Source organism: Entelurus aequoreus, linkage group LG27, assembly GCF_033978785.1.
Source record: "Entelurus aequoreus isolate RoL-2023_Sb linkage group LG27, RoL_Eaeq_v1.1, whole genome shotgun sequence".
In the NCBI taxonomy this organism is placed as follows: domain Eukaryota; kingdom Metazoa; phylum Chordata; class Actinopteri; order Syngnathiformes; family Syngnathidae; genus Entelurus; species Entelurus aequoreus.
Window position 1 is genome coordinate 18,832,611 of NC_084757.1, and position 17,330 is coordinate 18,849,940.

The 17,330-nt window shown below is 38.2% G+C and overlaps 1 protein-coding gene across 3 annotated transcripts in view; it reads left to right on the forward strand.

Annotated features, from left to right (window-relative positions):
* The first annotated feature begins 185 nt into the window (after positions 1 to 185).
* Positions 186 to 17,330, forward strand: part of gpx4a (glutathione peroxidase 4a) — a 22,771-nt gene continuing 5,626 nt past the window's right edge. Inside the window, exons 1-3 of one of the 3 annotated variants that reach the window (XM_062039321.1) lie at positions 186 to 318; positions 12,179 to 12,273; positions 12,343 to 12,487. In XM_062039321.1, coding sequence (XP_061895305.1) covers positions 226 to 318; positions 12,179 to 12,273; positions 12,343 to 12,487 — 333 coding nt within the window. In that variant the 5' untranslated portion in view covers positions 186 to 225. Of the gene's footprint in view, positions 319 to 8,570; positions 8,735 to 12,178; positions 12,274 to 12,342; positions 12,488 to 17,330 lie in introns of those variants that run through there. The other 2 variants (XM_062039322.1, XM_062039323.1) reach the window with 2 other exon arrangements.

Consider the following 17,330-nt stretch of genomic DNA (forward strand, 5'->3'; position numbering starts at 1 on the left):
GAAAATTTAAAAGTGAAAATAGTAAAATAATAACTACTAAACTTAAGCACGGCATTTTAAACACAATATTATCAGCTAGAAATAAATGTATATATTTTAAAAAAAGTTCCTTGTTTTTTGTTTTTTTTTAATAGGGCGATGGCGTTTCATAACACAGCACAGGGCGTGGTCTGCTGATGCTTTCTTCACGGTTTGCATAAACATGCTCGCTCTTTGAAGAGCAAAATGAGGCCGTTATGCTTAATAATAACATTTGCAGCTGTGGCCGCCAGTGGAGTGATGCTGGCGATGGTACTGTACTTTGTTTTGTCCTCTACGGTAAAGTACCACGATACTTTTGTATACGGCATGTTTGAAATCTCTTGAATGAATTATTTCCCCTCAAATCATTCATCGAGCATGACTGGAATGTCTCCAACCTGATGAATGAATGATTAGCATTGTTTTCATGGCTATTCTTTCCACATTTCCCACATAAATATAATTTCTTACTTAGTTATGACTTTGATACACTTAATAATTTGTGACTAAAAATGACTGGTTTAATTGGAGTAGGCTGCTGCTGCGCCTACAGCGCTGTAGACAGGCTTAGTAAACAACTGACGTCATCATATTTATCTGTATGTACTGTACACTGAGATGATTACTTTGCTGATTGGCAAGGAGGTATTGTAGACTTAGACAAACTTTAATGATCCACAAGGGAACTTGTTCCACACACTATCTCAGTTACAAAGGATGGAAAGGATAATGCACACAAGGGCACAAAAAGAGGGCGAAACTAAATATATAAAGTAGACAAAAAATGTACCATAGTAGCAATATAAAATATAACTTATATGTAATATTTACATATTATATATTAGGGGTGTGGGAATTCTCACGTTGTGCGATTCAGAATCGATTCTCATTTTTAAAAAAATCGATTTTTTTAATTTTTATATATATATATTTTTAATTCCATCCATCCATCCATCTTCTTCCGCTTATCCGAGGTCGGGTCACGGGGGCAGCAGCCTAAGCAGGGAAGCCCAGACTTCCCTCTCCCCAGCCACTTCGTCCAGCTCTTCCCGGGGGATCCCGAGGCGTTCCCAGGCCAGCAGGGAGAGATAGTCTTCCCAACGTGTCCTGGGTCTTCACCGTGGCCTCCTACTGGTCGGACGTGCCCCAAACACCTCCCTAGGGAGGCGTTTGGGTGGCATCCTGACCAGATGCCCGAACCACCTCATCTGGCTCCTCTCGATGTGGAGGAGCAGCGGCTTTACTTTGAGCTCCCCCTGGATTTTTAAAATTTTTTTAAAATTAATCAATCCAACAAAACAATACACAGCAATACCATAACAATGCAATCCAATTCAAAAACCAAACCCGACCCAGCAACACTCAGAACTGCAATAAACAGAGCAATTGAGAGGAGACACAAACACGACACAGAACAAACCAAAAGTAGTGAAACAAAAATGAATATTATCAACAACAGTATCAATATTAGTTACAATTTCAACATAGCAGTGATTAAAAATCCCTCATTGTCATTATCATTAGACATTTATAAAAATAAAAATAAAAAAAATAGTGTGACAGTGGCTTACGCTTGCATCGCATCTCATAAGCTTGACAACACACTGTGTCCAATATTTTCCTCTAAGATAAAATAAGTCATATTTTTGGTTCATTTAATAGTTAAAACAAATTTACATTATTGCAATCAGTTGATAAAACATTGTCCTTTACAATTATAAAAACTTTTTACAAAAATCTACTACTCTGCTTGCATGTCAGCAGACTGGGGTAGATCCTGCTGAAATCCTATGTATTGAATGAATAGAGAATCGTTTTGAATCGGGAAAAAAATTGTGTTGAATTGAAAAAAAATCGATTTTGAATCGAATCGTGACCCCAAGAATCGATATTGAATCGAATCATGGAACATCCAAAGATTCACAGCCCTATTATATATACAGTATGTAATATATACTTATATGTTATATTCCATCCATCCTTTTTCTACCGCTTGTCCCGTTCGGGGTTGCAGAGTTATATTATTATATAATATATACAATATATAACAATTACCATGTACAATATTACAGTATATGTAACAGCTATAGCAAAAAAAAGGGGAGTATAAAATAGAGAGTAGATCCAGCAGAAAATATACATTATAAACAAAGACAAGTAGCTAGCGGCGTAGCTCGGTTGGTATAGCGGCCGTGCCAGCAACTTGAGGGTTCTGGGTTCGATCCCCGCTTCTGCCATCCTAGTCACTGCTGTTGTGTCCTTGGGCAAAAGACTTCACCCACCTGCGCCCAGTGCCACCCACGCTGGTTTAAATGTAACTTAGATAATGGGTTTCACTATGTAAAGCGCTTTGAGTCACTAGAGAAAAGCGCTATATAAATATAATTAAATTCAAAGTTAACATAGAAGGTGTCAGGTAATAGACAGATATCATCTATTGCTGTATGGCGAGTGATTATACAGCTGGGTGGAGTGCGGAATGAAGGAGTTCTTGAATTGAACACTGTGGGAACGAAGCTGAAGGAATCTGTCAAGTCAAGTCAAGTCAACTTTATTTATATAGCACATTTTCAACAACTTTTTAGATTGAACCAAAGTGCTTTACAGGTTAAAAAAGCATGGAGCAAACAAAAAACAAAAAAAAACTAAGCAAAACAAAAAAAACAAACAAAGAACATAAACAATGAGTGTGCTAAACAAGATAGTGCAAATGCAATACGGTAAAAGGGGTCGAATAAAAAGTTTGAAAAATTTGCAGAATAAAAAATAATAATAATGAAAGTGCGACAAATTGAAAAATACAACTAAAGCGAAGGGGTGGGAGGGGGGGGACTAGAAATGGTGGCCTAGTGGGCGGACTCAGCTCGGGTCAAAGGCCAGCGAGAAGAGGTAGGTCTTAAGGAGGGTTTTGAAGACCCCCAGGCTCCGGGCTGACCTAATGTGGAGGGGAAGGCTGTTCCAGAGCTTAGGGGCGGCAACGGAAAAGGCTCTGTCCCCTCTGGTCTTTAGCCTGGATCTGGGGACCGCCAAAAGCATTTGGTCAGCTGACCTCAAGGCTCTAGACGAGGTATGGTGATGCAGCAGCTCGGTCAAGTATTGTGGGGCCAGACCATTTAGGGATTTAAAAACAATTAAAAGTAATTTAAAATCAATGCAGTGACGGACAGGGAGCCAGTGGAGTGAGGCCAGCACTGGGGTGATGTGCTCGCGTTTTTTGGTACTGGTGAGGAGACGGGCAGCCGCGTTTTGCACAAGCTGCAAACGGCGGAGTGATGCCTGATCAATGCCAGCGTACAGTGAGTTATTGTTGTCTAGCCGGTGTGTGATGAAGGCGTGGATAGCAGTCTCCAGGTCGCTCTGGGAGAGATAGGCCTTGGTCTTTGCTAGGGTTCTGAGATGGTAAAAGCTGGTACTAACCACTGAGCTGACCTGTTTGGTGAATTTGAAGGCACTATCAAAGATCACACCGAGATTTCTCACAGAGGACCGGATGTTTACACCCAGAGGACCTAGAGCACTGACAAACGAGACTGGAGATGTATCGCCGAAGATGATTATCTCAGTCTTGCTCTCATTAAGGTTGAGGAAGTTAGCACTCATCCATGCTTTAATGTCAGTCAGACAGTCAAGCAGTGGTTGAAGTGCGACCTGTCCTGTGGCCTTAAGAGGTTAATAGATCTGAACATCATCGGCATAACAGTGGAATGGGACATTGTGCTTGACCAGGATTTCACCTAAAGGTGATCTGTTGGAGTATGAACTCTGCTGTCCCTCAATTGTCTGGTGGAGTGGGTGGGCAGGATTGCAGGCCTCAAATGTTAACTTTTTAAGGTCAAGGCAAGTGTTGCCTTAAAGGAGGGCTCATATTTTAGGGCACCAAGGCAAGTTAGAAGGGCACCAAGGCAAACATTAATTTCTTTCCAGGCAGCGGCTCCAAAGCATGCATGCATAGATATACAGTTTTTTTTATTCATTATTAATATAAACTTGTCAGCTTTTTGTCATTTAATGAAGCCTTTATCTCTATTTTTACCTTTTGATAGCGGGAAGTATTTTTTAAATTTTAAAATTGTTTAAGTTATTTGGATGTAGATGCTGTATCGGGACAGATCCATTAAGAGTTTGAGCAGAAATATGTCGTATAGGTATTAACTACACACTATAAAACCTTAACAAAATTATGTGTCAAATGTTTTTTAAGTAATACCTTTGTGACATGAAAAAAAACATGACTTTTACTTTATATCAAAATAAAACACAAAGCAGTTTGGCTAATGAAGATAAAATCTAATAAACAAGATGTGTTCTTCTCTAACACCCCCTTGTGGTTCAGTACAACAGCATGACAGCATGTTTCCACACTTCATTAACTCTGTCACAGCAGCTGATGGACGCTGTATTGTCAAAATGAAAGCAACATCATATAGTTTTTCTTCTTCGCTGTATACTTTTAGTGTGGGGACAAGTGTATCCAATATTGTCCACACCTGTCTCCATCTAAACACAGCGGTGCGTTCTTAAACACATGGCGGGAAGCGAGGGAAAATGACTGTAGCGTCCCGGAAGAGTTGGTGCTGCAAGGAATTCTGGGAATGTGTTATGTTGTGTTTATGTTGTGTTGCGGTGCAATTATTATCCCGAAATGTGTTTGTCATTGTTGTTTAGTGTGGTCTCACTATATGGCACAGCTTTATGACAGTGTTGGCGTTGTTTATACGGCCACTCTTAGTGTGACATGTATGGCTATTGATTACGTATACTCCGAGGGGATACCACTGGAGTGAGATTAACAGTGTTAGAACGCCATGATTATCAAGCCAAACCACGTTAGCGCGTATGTGTCTGACTTCCTGTTGCCTAAAATGTATCAATAAATTTAGGATTTTTGGTAATTTATAAAGGAAATTAAGGAAATGTATCATAATGCCGTTGATCAATATATCCCTTGTCCATTGACAAGTAAAAAGTCAAGGGCGGTCACGGCAAGGTGCTGCCGCAAATGTTGGTCAATTATTTAGGGCATTACGGCACATGAGAGGGATTTGAGCCCTGGGATTGTCCATGATGGCGAGCAGTTTGTCCAGAGTCCTCCTGTCCCTCACTGACACAAACGCCTCCAACTGCGTGCCAATAGTTTGGCCGGCTTTCCTTTTGCTGGTGCTGCTCCCCCAACAAACCACTGCAAAGTACAGGGCACTGGTCACAACAGACTGATAAAATATCTCCAAGAGCTTGCTGCACACATTAAAGGACCTAAGCTTCCTCTGCTTTATCCCCTCTACAACCACCCCAGCAACTCCATCATAAAGTTCACTGACGACACCACCGTGTTGGTCTGGATCTCCAGAGGTGACGAGACCGCGTACCGTGATCAAGGGGAGCAGCTGTCAGTGCTTTGCAAGGCCAACAACCTGCAGATGAACAAATTGAAAACTCAGGAGATGGTAGTAGACTTCAGGAGGAAAAAGACCCAAATCCTGCCCCTGCACATCGGTGGAAGCTGCGTAGAGAGAGTCTTAGTCTTCAGATTTCTGGGCGTCCACCTGGAGGATGACCTGTCCTGGAGAACTAACACACGGCGATCATTAAGAAAGCACAACAAAGACTACTTCCTGACAATATTCAAGAACTACCACCGAAGAAAGGATCTGCCTGTGTCCTTCTACCGCTGCTCCGTCAAAATCGTGTGGTTCCTCAGCTGCAGAGCGCTTTAGAGGGTCGTCAAACCGGCCCAAAAGATCATCGGGTGCCCTCTACCCTCCCTGGAAGAACTTTACCACTCGCACTGTCTTAAAAAGGCAGTCAAGATCCTCAAAGGCCCACATCACCATGGCAACAGACACTTTGTACGGCTGCGCTCAGGTAAGCACTTCAGCACCATGCCCAACCATACAAATAGATTCAAGTTCAGTCGACCCCAGTGCCATAAGAATGCTGCTCAGGTATAAATATGAGTAACTACCACCACCACTACCATGTTTATCTTTCCACACTTATGTTTACTCCCGGAGCAATATGCCAATATGTTTACATTTGTGCTTACCTCGATGTGTACAGTACAGGCCAAAAGTTTGGACACACCTTCTCATTTCAATGTGTTTTCTTTATTTTCATGACTATATACATTGTAGATTGTCACTGAAGGCATCAACACTATGACACCTGTGAAGTGAAAACCCTTCATCGAGAGAATGCCAAGAGTGTGCGAAACAGTAATCAGAGCAAAGGGTGGCTATTTTGAAGAAACTAGAATATAAAACATGTTTTTAGTTATTTCACCTTTTTTTGTTAAGTATAGTACTCAGTGGCCTTGTGGTTAGACTGTCCGCACTCAGATCGGTAGGTTGTGAGTTCAAACCCCGGCCGAGTCATACCAAAGACTATAAAAATAGGAGCCATTACCTCCCTGCTTGGCACTCAGCATCAAGGGTTGGAATTGGGGGTTAAATCACCAAAATGATTCCCGAGCGCGGCCACCGCTCCTGCTCACTGATCCCCTCACCTCCCATGAGGTGGAACAAGGGAATGGTCAAATGCAGAAGACAAATTTCATCACACCTAGTGTGTGTGTGACTATCAGTAGTACTTTAACTTTTTAACATAACTCCACATGTGTTCATTCATAGTTTTGATGCCTTCAGTGACAATCTACAATGTAAATAGTCATGAAAATAAAGAAAACACATTGAATATGGAGAAGGTGTGTCCAAATTTTTGGCCTGTACTGTATATACAAACATAGGTGCCCGGATTACCTACTGGTTAATTTGATATTCCACAGCCTTTTCTATACTATTTAATGTCTCCTTGGTGTTTCTATAGTGTTTTAATAGTGTTTCAGTATTTATTACATGCAGCACCTAGGTCTGCATTTAAATTTTGTTGTAAATGTACAATGACAATAAAGATCATTCATTCATTATTCATCATCAAAAGTATACAACTTTCCGTTTCGACCAAAAAAAACAACCATGTACTTCATGCAATTTTATATATTTTAGACTTACTCTAATATGGCAACAAATACTACATTACATACATTTCAAACATGTTTTTGTTAAAATCAAAGTGAGTACTTAAATATACAGTACAGGCCAAAAGTTTGGACACACCTTCTCAGTCAATGCGTTTTTTAAATTTTCATGACTATTTACATTGTAGATTGTCACTGAAGGCATCAAAACTATGAATGAACACATGTGGAGTTATGTACTTAACAAAAAAAGGTGAAATAACTGAAAACACATTTTATATTCGAGTTTCTTCAAAATAGCCACCCTTTGCTCTGATTACTGCTTTGCACACTCTTGGCATTCTCTCGATGAGTTCAAGAGGTAGTCACCTGAAATGGTTTTCACTTCACAGGTGTCATAGTTGTGATGCCTTCAGTGTTTGATTGATTGATTGATTGATTGAGACTTTTATTAGTAGGTTGCACAGTGACAATCTACAATGTAAATAGTAATGAAAATAAAGAAAACACATTAAAATGAGGTGTGTCCAAACTTTTGGCCTGTACTGTATGCTTGAATCATCTTGGAAAAAAATAAAAGTGTTACAGTAATATACTGTAAAAACGACAAGCGCAGATTTTACAGTAAAAACATTGGTACGGTTTTTCCATTTTCATTTATGCTGTAAAAAAAACACATACATTTTACAGTAATATTTTGGCAACTGAGCTGTCAAGTTTTTTTTTACTGTAAAATCAACAGATTTGTTTTTAGTGTACATAAAAAAAATATTTTTTATTTATTTATTAATTTATATAACTTACTGTTAAACACGACCCTCTGAGGGCATCCATAATTGTCATGTGGCCCTCAATGAAAACAAACGTTAACTGCGGACCGGTCAACGCCTGATTGTTTTATTTTATTTTTTGTCATAAAAAATACAATCATGTGTGCTTACGGACTGTATCCCTGCAGACTGTATTGATCTATATTGATATATAATGTAGGAACCAGAAATATTAATAACAGAAAGAAACAACCCTTTTGTGTGAATGAGTGTAAATGGGGGAGGGAGGTTTTTTGGGTTGGTGCACTAATTGTAAGTGTATCTTGTGTTTTTTGTGTTGATTTAATTTTTTAAAAAAATATATATATATTTTTTAATTATTATTATTTTTTAATTCTTGTGCGGCCCGGTACCAATCGATCTACGGACCGGTACCGGGACGCGGCCCGGTGGTTGGGGACCACTGCTATAGAAAACAATACCTAACTTTTTCCAGTTTGACAAAAAAAAAATTAAGCATGCATCCATTTTTAATACATTTTGTACATTAAATAAAGTAAAAAAAAAAAAAAAAAAGCTCTGTGCCAAAAATTCCCTGTAGTTTGGACACCATGCAGTACAGTGAGTGGTTACTAGTTGTTGTTGTGAAGACAAGGCGTGTTTATATAGTACTTTGCTTCACATGTTTACACTTTGATGAGCTTACGATTAGGTCTATGGACTGTGGACCTCAGGACACGTTCAGCTCTGATGTGGATTATGGGTCGGCGGGGTGAGGACATATTGGATAATGGCAGCTTATCAGTTGGCTTTATAAAAGGATGTGGACACGCGTTCCCTTGCAGTCGTCATTCAGGTTGTGTGTCGCTGAAGGAAGGAGTTTTGATCTGCCCTCAAAGGCCCTGACTGAAGAGCAGTCATGCGTCCCCTGGGGTCCACAGTCCTCTTCACTGTCCTGCTGCAGGCTTTGGTAAGAAAGGAGGACATACTTGTTGATTTAGCAGGACTGGAGCAGATTAAATGCAAAAGTGGTTTACTAAGAATATAAAACTGTTTTATCAATCAGAATTTGATCAATTGCTGGTAGTGTTTTTTTTTATGTATACGTTTATATGATGTCTCCTTATATGTTTAACATTTGCATAATCGTTCATCTTTTTATGTCACTTTGATGCATTTGTATGTTTATATTGGCGTCTATTAATATGACTTCAACGAAACGACGGTATAGCGGCCGTGCCAGCAACTTGAGAGTTGCAGGTTCGATCCCCGCTTCCGCCATCCTAGTCACTGCTGTTGTGTCCTTGGGCAAGACACTTTACCCACCTGCTCCCAGTGCCACCCACACTGGTTTAAATGTAACTTAGATATTGGGTTTCACAATGTAAAGCGCTTTGATTCACTTGAGAAAAAAAGTGTTATATAAATGTAATTCACTTCACAAACGTTCCGTGTTTTTTTGCTTTGATGTCCTTTTTTAGTTTCCCTTTTTATTTTCTGATTCATATTTGTTTACAGATGCATCATCCAACTACATTTTATGTAGATTAACTATAGTTTTACATGCAGAAAACAATGTAATGGATACATTTAATATCACTCTGCCTTTACTGAAGTTGTATTGGCAAAGATAACGATGAGAAAAATGGGATAAGACAATGTTTTGAATTCAATAGTGTTTCTCACCTTTTTTTATCAAACTGCGCTTGCAACTTTTTTTGGCCTTATGGTGTGGTATTTTGCAGTGGTAAGTGGAAAAGCGCAGAGAATGTCTTCAACCTGTGGGATTCTTTGTTTGGGCACTCAATTCCACGGAATAATTCGGAGGCAAGCATAGTTTTTAGTTAAAACCTGGGTAAACTCTTGGCAAAAAATTATTTCGAATACAACTGTACATTATTTTTACATATAAAGTACTCTATCTTAGATCTGTTTTGGTCACATTGGTCCATTTTTATAGCTACATACTGTCACTTAGATGTTTATTATAGTTATTATTACCGGTAGTTCATGATTATCCCTTCTGTTTTTAAATACGTATTTTGTCAAGTTTATTTTATTGTTGTATTTTGTTTTAGTTATGATTGTCGTACATGTTTAATTTAATTACAAAAAATAATACTCTATTCTGTTTTAGATTATACATTTAACCATCTTTTTAAAAAAAATGTCCCCATACAAACGCATTGTATCACTTTGCCATTATTTGTACAGTTTTACTGTGCTGTGTCAATCCATCCATTTTCTACCGCTTGTCCCTTTTGGGGTCGCGGGGGTTGCCGGAGCCTATCTCAGCTGCATTCGAGCGGAAGGCGGGGTACACCCTGGACAAGTCACCACCTCATCACAGGGCCAACACAGATAGTCATTTTATTAAATTGCATTTTTTAAATTGTATGTTATGTATATTTAGTGTAACTTCATCATATTATAGTACTGTATTTAATTGTGTATTTTATCAGGAAATTTTTGTCAATAATTCGGGATGTTACGATCAGGGTTTTATGACGCCGATTCCAATACGATCATTAGTCGGATCGGCCGATAACAATACTGAAACTGATCACACAATTATTAACTGTAAATTGTTCAATCCATTTATAGTGGGTGCTATTGACAGTTTATTTAACACTATCAATATATTTTTAACTACATACATTGGTTAGGTCAAAACAAAGTCAACTAAACAAAAAGCAAAAATTATTATCTATTACTCATTTACATCCTTTTTTTGCCCTCAAAGTTCTCGTACGTCCAGGGAATTATTTCCCAGCTTTGTAAATAACAAAAACAAGAAAACCATTTTTCTTGTTTTTAAATCAATATATCAGCCTAATCGCTCTAGTATCAAATATATAGTGATACTACCTTTAAAATCGACATCACCGATTTATGGATCGATCTGCCCTCCTCTTACCATGAATTGATTAACGTGGACCCCGACTTAAACAAGTTGAAAAACTTATTTGGGTGTTACCATTTAGTGGTCAATTGTACGGAATATGTACTGTACTGTGCAATCTATTAATAAAAGTTTCTGTCAGGTTCAAACACTGATGACATTAAACGAGACAAGAAGCAAGGAGTTAAACAGAGACATAATTAAATTTGGCTCAATTGAGGATAGCGCGTCTGGACTGTACTCTTGTACAGTCTCCATCACGCTCTGGCGAAAAATTGTACGCCTCCTCTTTTATTTGGACTTTCCCTGATTACATGGCAACAACTGTTTCTAAGGCACGGGGGTTGTAAACAGGTGCTGCCTTTGGCCACAAAACAGTTAAAAGAAAAGGTCGTAAAACAGTTCAAAGAAGAGGTCCCTGTAACTTGGGCAGATCTTGCTTTCTCTCCGCTTTGTAGTTCTCGGGTCAAAACAAAATCTTTCTGTGGATTACAATACATGAAAGAAACTGAACACCTCCATGTTGCTTCCCATCCTACACAGTGGAGTTTTACAAGCCTTCTTCTTGGTAGGTTCAAAGACAGCTTTTGTCTTCTCGCCGGGAACTCATTGAAACACAAAGTTTTGTGATAACTTAGATAGAATTATTCTGACAGTTTCAATCAATCAATCAATCAATCAATGGTGTACTGACTGTGACAACGTTGTTATATTATCCTTTCTGTAACTCTTAATAATGTACTCGGTCATTTCATGTTAATAAGGGACAAGCGGTAGAAAATGGATGGATGGATGGATGGAACTGCCGACTTTCTGCTGTAACGTGCTTCCATCTACATTGTTAAAATTTACTAAGCACTTATTTCTTGGTGTTGTTTAAAGCCAGCTTAGCGGTTAGTTAAAAAAGTTAAAGTACCACTGATAGTCTCACACACACTAAGTGTGGTGAAATTACCCTCTGCGTTTGACCCATCCCCTTGTTCCACCCCCTGGGAGGTGAGGGGAGCAGTGAGCAGCAGCGATGGCCGCGCTCGGGAATCATTTTGGATGATTCAACCCCCAATTCCAACCCTTGATGCTGAGTGCCAAGCAGGGAGGTAATGGGTCCCATTTTTATAGTCTTTGGTATGACTCGGCCGGGGTTTGAACTCACAACCTACCGATCTTAGGGCGGACACTCTAACCACAAGGCCACCTTGCTCTCGGTGTGTAACATGTTTAGCCTCGTCCTCCATAATAATACTTGATAATAACACTTAAGATACTAAGAAATGCCGTTTATTTGCTATAATAGGGGTGATTATTATTAGCTTAGGAGAGCATCTCTGCACTGTATGGAGACACATAATTATTGGCGGTGGGACTAAAAATAGTGTCAGCCAGAAGAGATCAGCGTTTTTGATCGGCAATGGCAAATACATATTTTTTCACGAAAATCATCCGTTACTGATCGGTGGCCGATCGATTGGCACATCCCTATCAATAATTGAATGTCCTTTTATGGTTGAACAGGGCACCCCGACCGAGGATTGGAGTTTGGCAACGTCCATCTATGACTTCTCAGCCACTGACATCGATGGTAACGTGGTCTCGCTAGAGAAATACAGGTGAGCGTTGACTGGCACTGCCTCCGTCTTGTAACAAACGACAGCAAACATGTTGACGTTCCTCCTCAGGGCCAACGTCGTCGTCATCACAAACGTGGCCTCGAAATGAGGCAAGACCCCCGTAAACTACTCTCAGTTTGCCGAAATGCACGCCAAGTACGCTGAGAGAGGTTTACGCATCCTTGCTTTCCCTTCCAACCAGTTTGCCAACCAGGTACTTGTTTTCATCGTTGTTGGGCAATTATTTTGACTCGGGGGGGGGGGGGGCAAATTTAGAGAAAAAAATGTGTCTACACTGCAAAAAGTCAGTGTTCAAAAACAAGAAAAAAAAAAAAGAGGGGTATTTTATTTGAACTAAGCAAAATTATCTGCCAATAGAACAAGAAAATGTGGCTTGTCAAGACTTTCCAAAACAAGTAAAATTAGCTATCCTCAATGAACCCAAAAATACCTTAAAATAAGTATATTCTCACTAATAGCAAGTGCACTTTTCTTAATAGAAATAACAAATATGAGACCTTTTTGCTCAATATGTTGAAAAATATTCTTAAATTAAGTAAATGCTAGTGCCATTATCTTGACATAATAATATGCGCTCGGCATAACATTTCCTGAAACCAGCAAACTTATACTAAAAACTAATGTATTGTTCTTAATGGAAAGGCATCAAGGTTACTCTCGGGGTCTCCTAGCCGCTCAGGCAAATCATATTGTCTAAAAATGCATTTTTCCATCGACAACATGACATTATCGCGCCAAGTGCGTGCTCTTTCAGTCAATTAGTGGGCAAGGAATATATATATATACTGTATATGTATATATATATATATATATATATATATATATATATATATATATATATATATATATATATATATATATATATATATATATATATGTATATATATATATATATATATGTATATATATATATATATATATGTATATGTATATATATATATATATATATATATACATATACATGTATATACACACACAACCCGGCCCCCGGCCAAATTTTTTTTATTGTAATTTTGAAGAATTTATCTGAATGTGCATGAACTATTTCTGTTCAAAATAGTTAGAAATGTCACATGTCAAATGTTTAAATATTAACTGTCAGTTTGCTGCACTATTGTTTCATTGAAAATAAAACGGCAAAGTCCATTTGGCTGTCATCTGTTTTAATTATGAGACACAATTGTGTCAAAGTCATGATTTTTTATTTTATGCTTGAAATAAGAAATTATTACTTTAAAAAAGTAGTTTTATACTTGTGAGTGTTGATGACACAGCTTTGCAACAGTTGATATTCTTGTTTCAAGCATGTTTTACTCAATATAGGTCATCAAATCTCAGCAACAAGCTGTAATATCCTACTGAGATCATTTTTGCAGTGTGGGGGGCCGCTATATCTATCTACACTGCAAAAACTGAAATCTAAGTAAGATTACATATCTCAAATAAGGGTGATATTTGCTTATTTTCTGTCTGATAAGATAATTCTTCTCACAAAGCAGATTTTATGTTAGAGTGTTTTACTTGTTTTAAGGGTTTTGGTCCTAAATGATCTCAGTAAGATATTACAGCTTGTTGCTGAGATTTGATGACCTATATTGCTTGAAACTAGAATATCACCTGATGCAAAGCTGTGTCATCAACACTCATAAGTATAAAACTACTTTTTTAAAGTAATAATTTCTTACTTTGAGCATGAAAAAAAAATATCATGATGCCGAGCGCATATCATTATGTCAAGATAATGGCACTAGCATTTACTTCATTTAAGAATATTTTTCCACCTATTGAGCAAAAAGGTATCTTTTTTTTTTCTACCAAGAAAAGTGCACTTATTAGTGAGAAAATACTTATTTTAAGGTATTTTTGGGTTCATTGAGGTTAGCTAATTTTACTTATTTTGGAAAGTCTTGACAAGCCGAATTTTCTTGTTCTATTGGCAGATAATTTTGCTTAGTTCAAATAAAATACCCATAATTTTTGTATTTATTTTTCTTGTTTTTGAACACTGACTTTTTGCAGTGTATCTATCTAAGTATACATATATACTGTATGTAAGCTGTGAAAATGTGCGCTACAGTATGTGTGCTTGGGTCCTGTTTTTAGGAAAACTAATACAAAACCTCACAATAATGTCTGATTGAATGCTAAAAACGTTATGACAGACCGCCTGAAAAAACAGATTGGAATTTTAAAATTTTTTTCTGAATGAGACACCCAGAATGTACATGAAAATAAAGAATGTGGGATTTACAATATTAACTATGAACGATAAAACACTGAATATTGACAACATATGAATGTCAGACCCCCTCTCCATCGACATATTTTACAATTAAAAAAAAATAGCGAAATATGAACGTGAAGGGTAAAAAAAAAACACCTACTATCTGATATATCACTAAACTTTAGAACTTTGTCGTAAAAATCTCCTTCCGCGTCTGTCCCTGACACCCGCATTTCAGGCTGGCCGCTGTGGAAACACTCCCCACCCACACTGCTTGGTGCCTCGTCTGAGCTGCTGTGACTGAGATTACCATAGTAACTAATTAGATTACCATAGTAACTAATTAGATCACCATAGTAACTAATTAGATTACCATAGTAACTAGTATATCATGCAAAAGCGCAGATTCCAACCATAGAAATACTTTGTATACAAACCCCGTTTCCATATGAGTTGGGAAATTGTGTTAGATGTAAATATAAACGGAATACAATGATTTGCAAATCCTTTTCAACCCATATTCAATTAAATGCACTACAAAGACAAAATATTTGATGTTCAAACTCATTAAAAAAAAATTTTTTTGGCAAATAATAATTAACTTAGAATTTCATGGCTGCAACACGTGCCAAAGTAGTTGGGAAAGGGCATGTTCACCACTGTGTTACATGGCCTTTCCTTTTAACAACACTCAGTAAACGTTTGGGAACTGAGGAGACACATTTTTTAAGCTTCTCAGGTGGAATTCTTTCCCATTCTTGCTTGATGTACAGCTTAAGTTGTTCAACAGTCCGGGGGTCTCCGTTGTCGTATTTTAGGCTTCATAATGCGCCACACATTTTCAATGGGAGACAGGTCTGGACTACAGGCAGGCCAGTCTAGTACCCACACTCTTTTACTATGAAGCCACGTTGATGTAACACGTGGCTTGGCATTGTCTTGCTGAAATAAGCAGGGGCGTCCATGGTAACGTTGCTTGGATGGCAACATATGTTGCTCCAAAACCTGTATGTACCTTTCAGCATTAATGGCGCCTTCACAGATGTGTAGGTTACCCATGTCTTGGGCATTAATACACCCCCATACCATCACAGATGCTGGCTTTTCAACTTTGCTGCTATAACAATCCGGGTGGTTCTTTTCCTCTTTGGTCCGGAGGACACAACGTCCACAGTTTCCAAAAACAATTTGAAATGTGGACTCGTCAGACCACAGAACACTTTTCCACTTTGTATCAGTCCATCTTAGATGAGCTCAGGCCCAGCGAAGCCGACGGCGTTTCTGGGTGTTGTTGATAAACGGTTTTCGCCTTGCATAGGAGAGTTTTAACTTGCACTTACAGATGTAGCGACCAACTGTAGTTACTGACAGTGGGTTTCAGAAGTGTTCCTGAGCCCATGTGGTGATATCCTTTACACACTGATGTCGCTTGTTGATGCAGTACAGCCTGAGGGATCAAAGGTCACAGGCTTAGCTGCTTACGTGCAGTAATTTCTCCAGATTTTCTGAACCCTTTGATGATATTACAGACCGTAGATGGTGAAATCCCTAAATTCCTTGCAATAGCTGGTTAAGAAAGGTTTTTCTTAAAATGTTCAACAATTTGCTCACACATTTGTTGACAAAGTGGTGACCCTCGCCCCATCCTTGTTTGTGAATGACTGAGCATTTCATGGAATCTACTTTTATACCCAATCATGGCACCCACCTGTTCCCAATTTGCCTGTTCACCTGTGAGATGTTCCAAATAAGTGTTTGATGAGCATTCCTCAACTTTATCAGTATTTATTGCCACCTTTCCCAACTTCTTTGTCACGTGTTGCTGGCATCAAATTCTAAAGTTAATGATTATTTGCAAAAAAAAAAAAAAAAGTTTATCAGTTTGAACATCAAATATGTTGTCTTTGTAGCATATTCAACTGAATATGGGTTGAAAATGATTTGCAAATCATTGTATTCCGTTTATATTTACATCTAACACAATTTCCCAACTCATATGGAAACAGGGTTTGTAGTTCAAGACTTACGGTCATTTGAAAACATCACTGCACATCATAATGGCAGCTACAGTTTCCATCTTAAAGATCTAGAAAAATTATTCGGGAATGTCCGGTGGGCCAGATTGAAAAGCTTAATGGCGGCCACCCAGGTCTGACCTAAATGATGCGATCACTGACTGCTATCGTTGAGTACGCTGATGTGGCAAAAGTGCAGATAGTAAAAGACAAAAAGCTACAGCCTGTTCTTTTGACTGCTGATAGGAAGGATAGAAGCTATTGTTGGATTGACCTTTGTTCAAAATATGCAGAGGTAAAGGTAAAAAGATTATTCTACATAAATCAGATAGTAATATGTCTAAGACAGGGGTCGGCAACTCAAAATGTTGAAAGAGCCTTATTGGACCAAAAATATTTTAAAAAATCTGTCTGGAGCCCCAAAACTACATGTCACCAAAAAATTAACCCTCCACTTCATCTGTCACAAGGTTGGTGTTTTTCTTACCTACCTTTTCTGTAACGAACAAGCCTTGATCAAGCCTTTTAGAACATACTGCAAAATAAAAAAATGTATATGCTATGATTAGTGCTGAATGCTGATATCGTATTGGATTAATATTGGTATCGTATCAGAAGTGAAAAAAACACTCCTATAAAAAACATATGGTTTATTATCATCTCTACTTATAAATCATTACTCACTCAGGGTAAATAAGATGTGTTTTCTGCAGATAAAAAAAATATATATATATTTGGTCTTATTACCTAAAATCCGTAAATACTGCTTGGTTAATTTGCAGAAATCCACTGTAGTT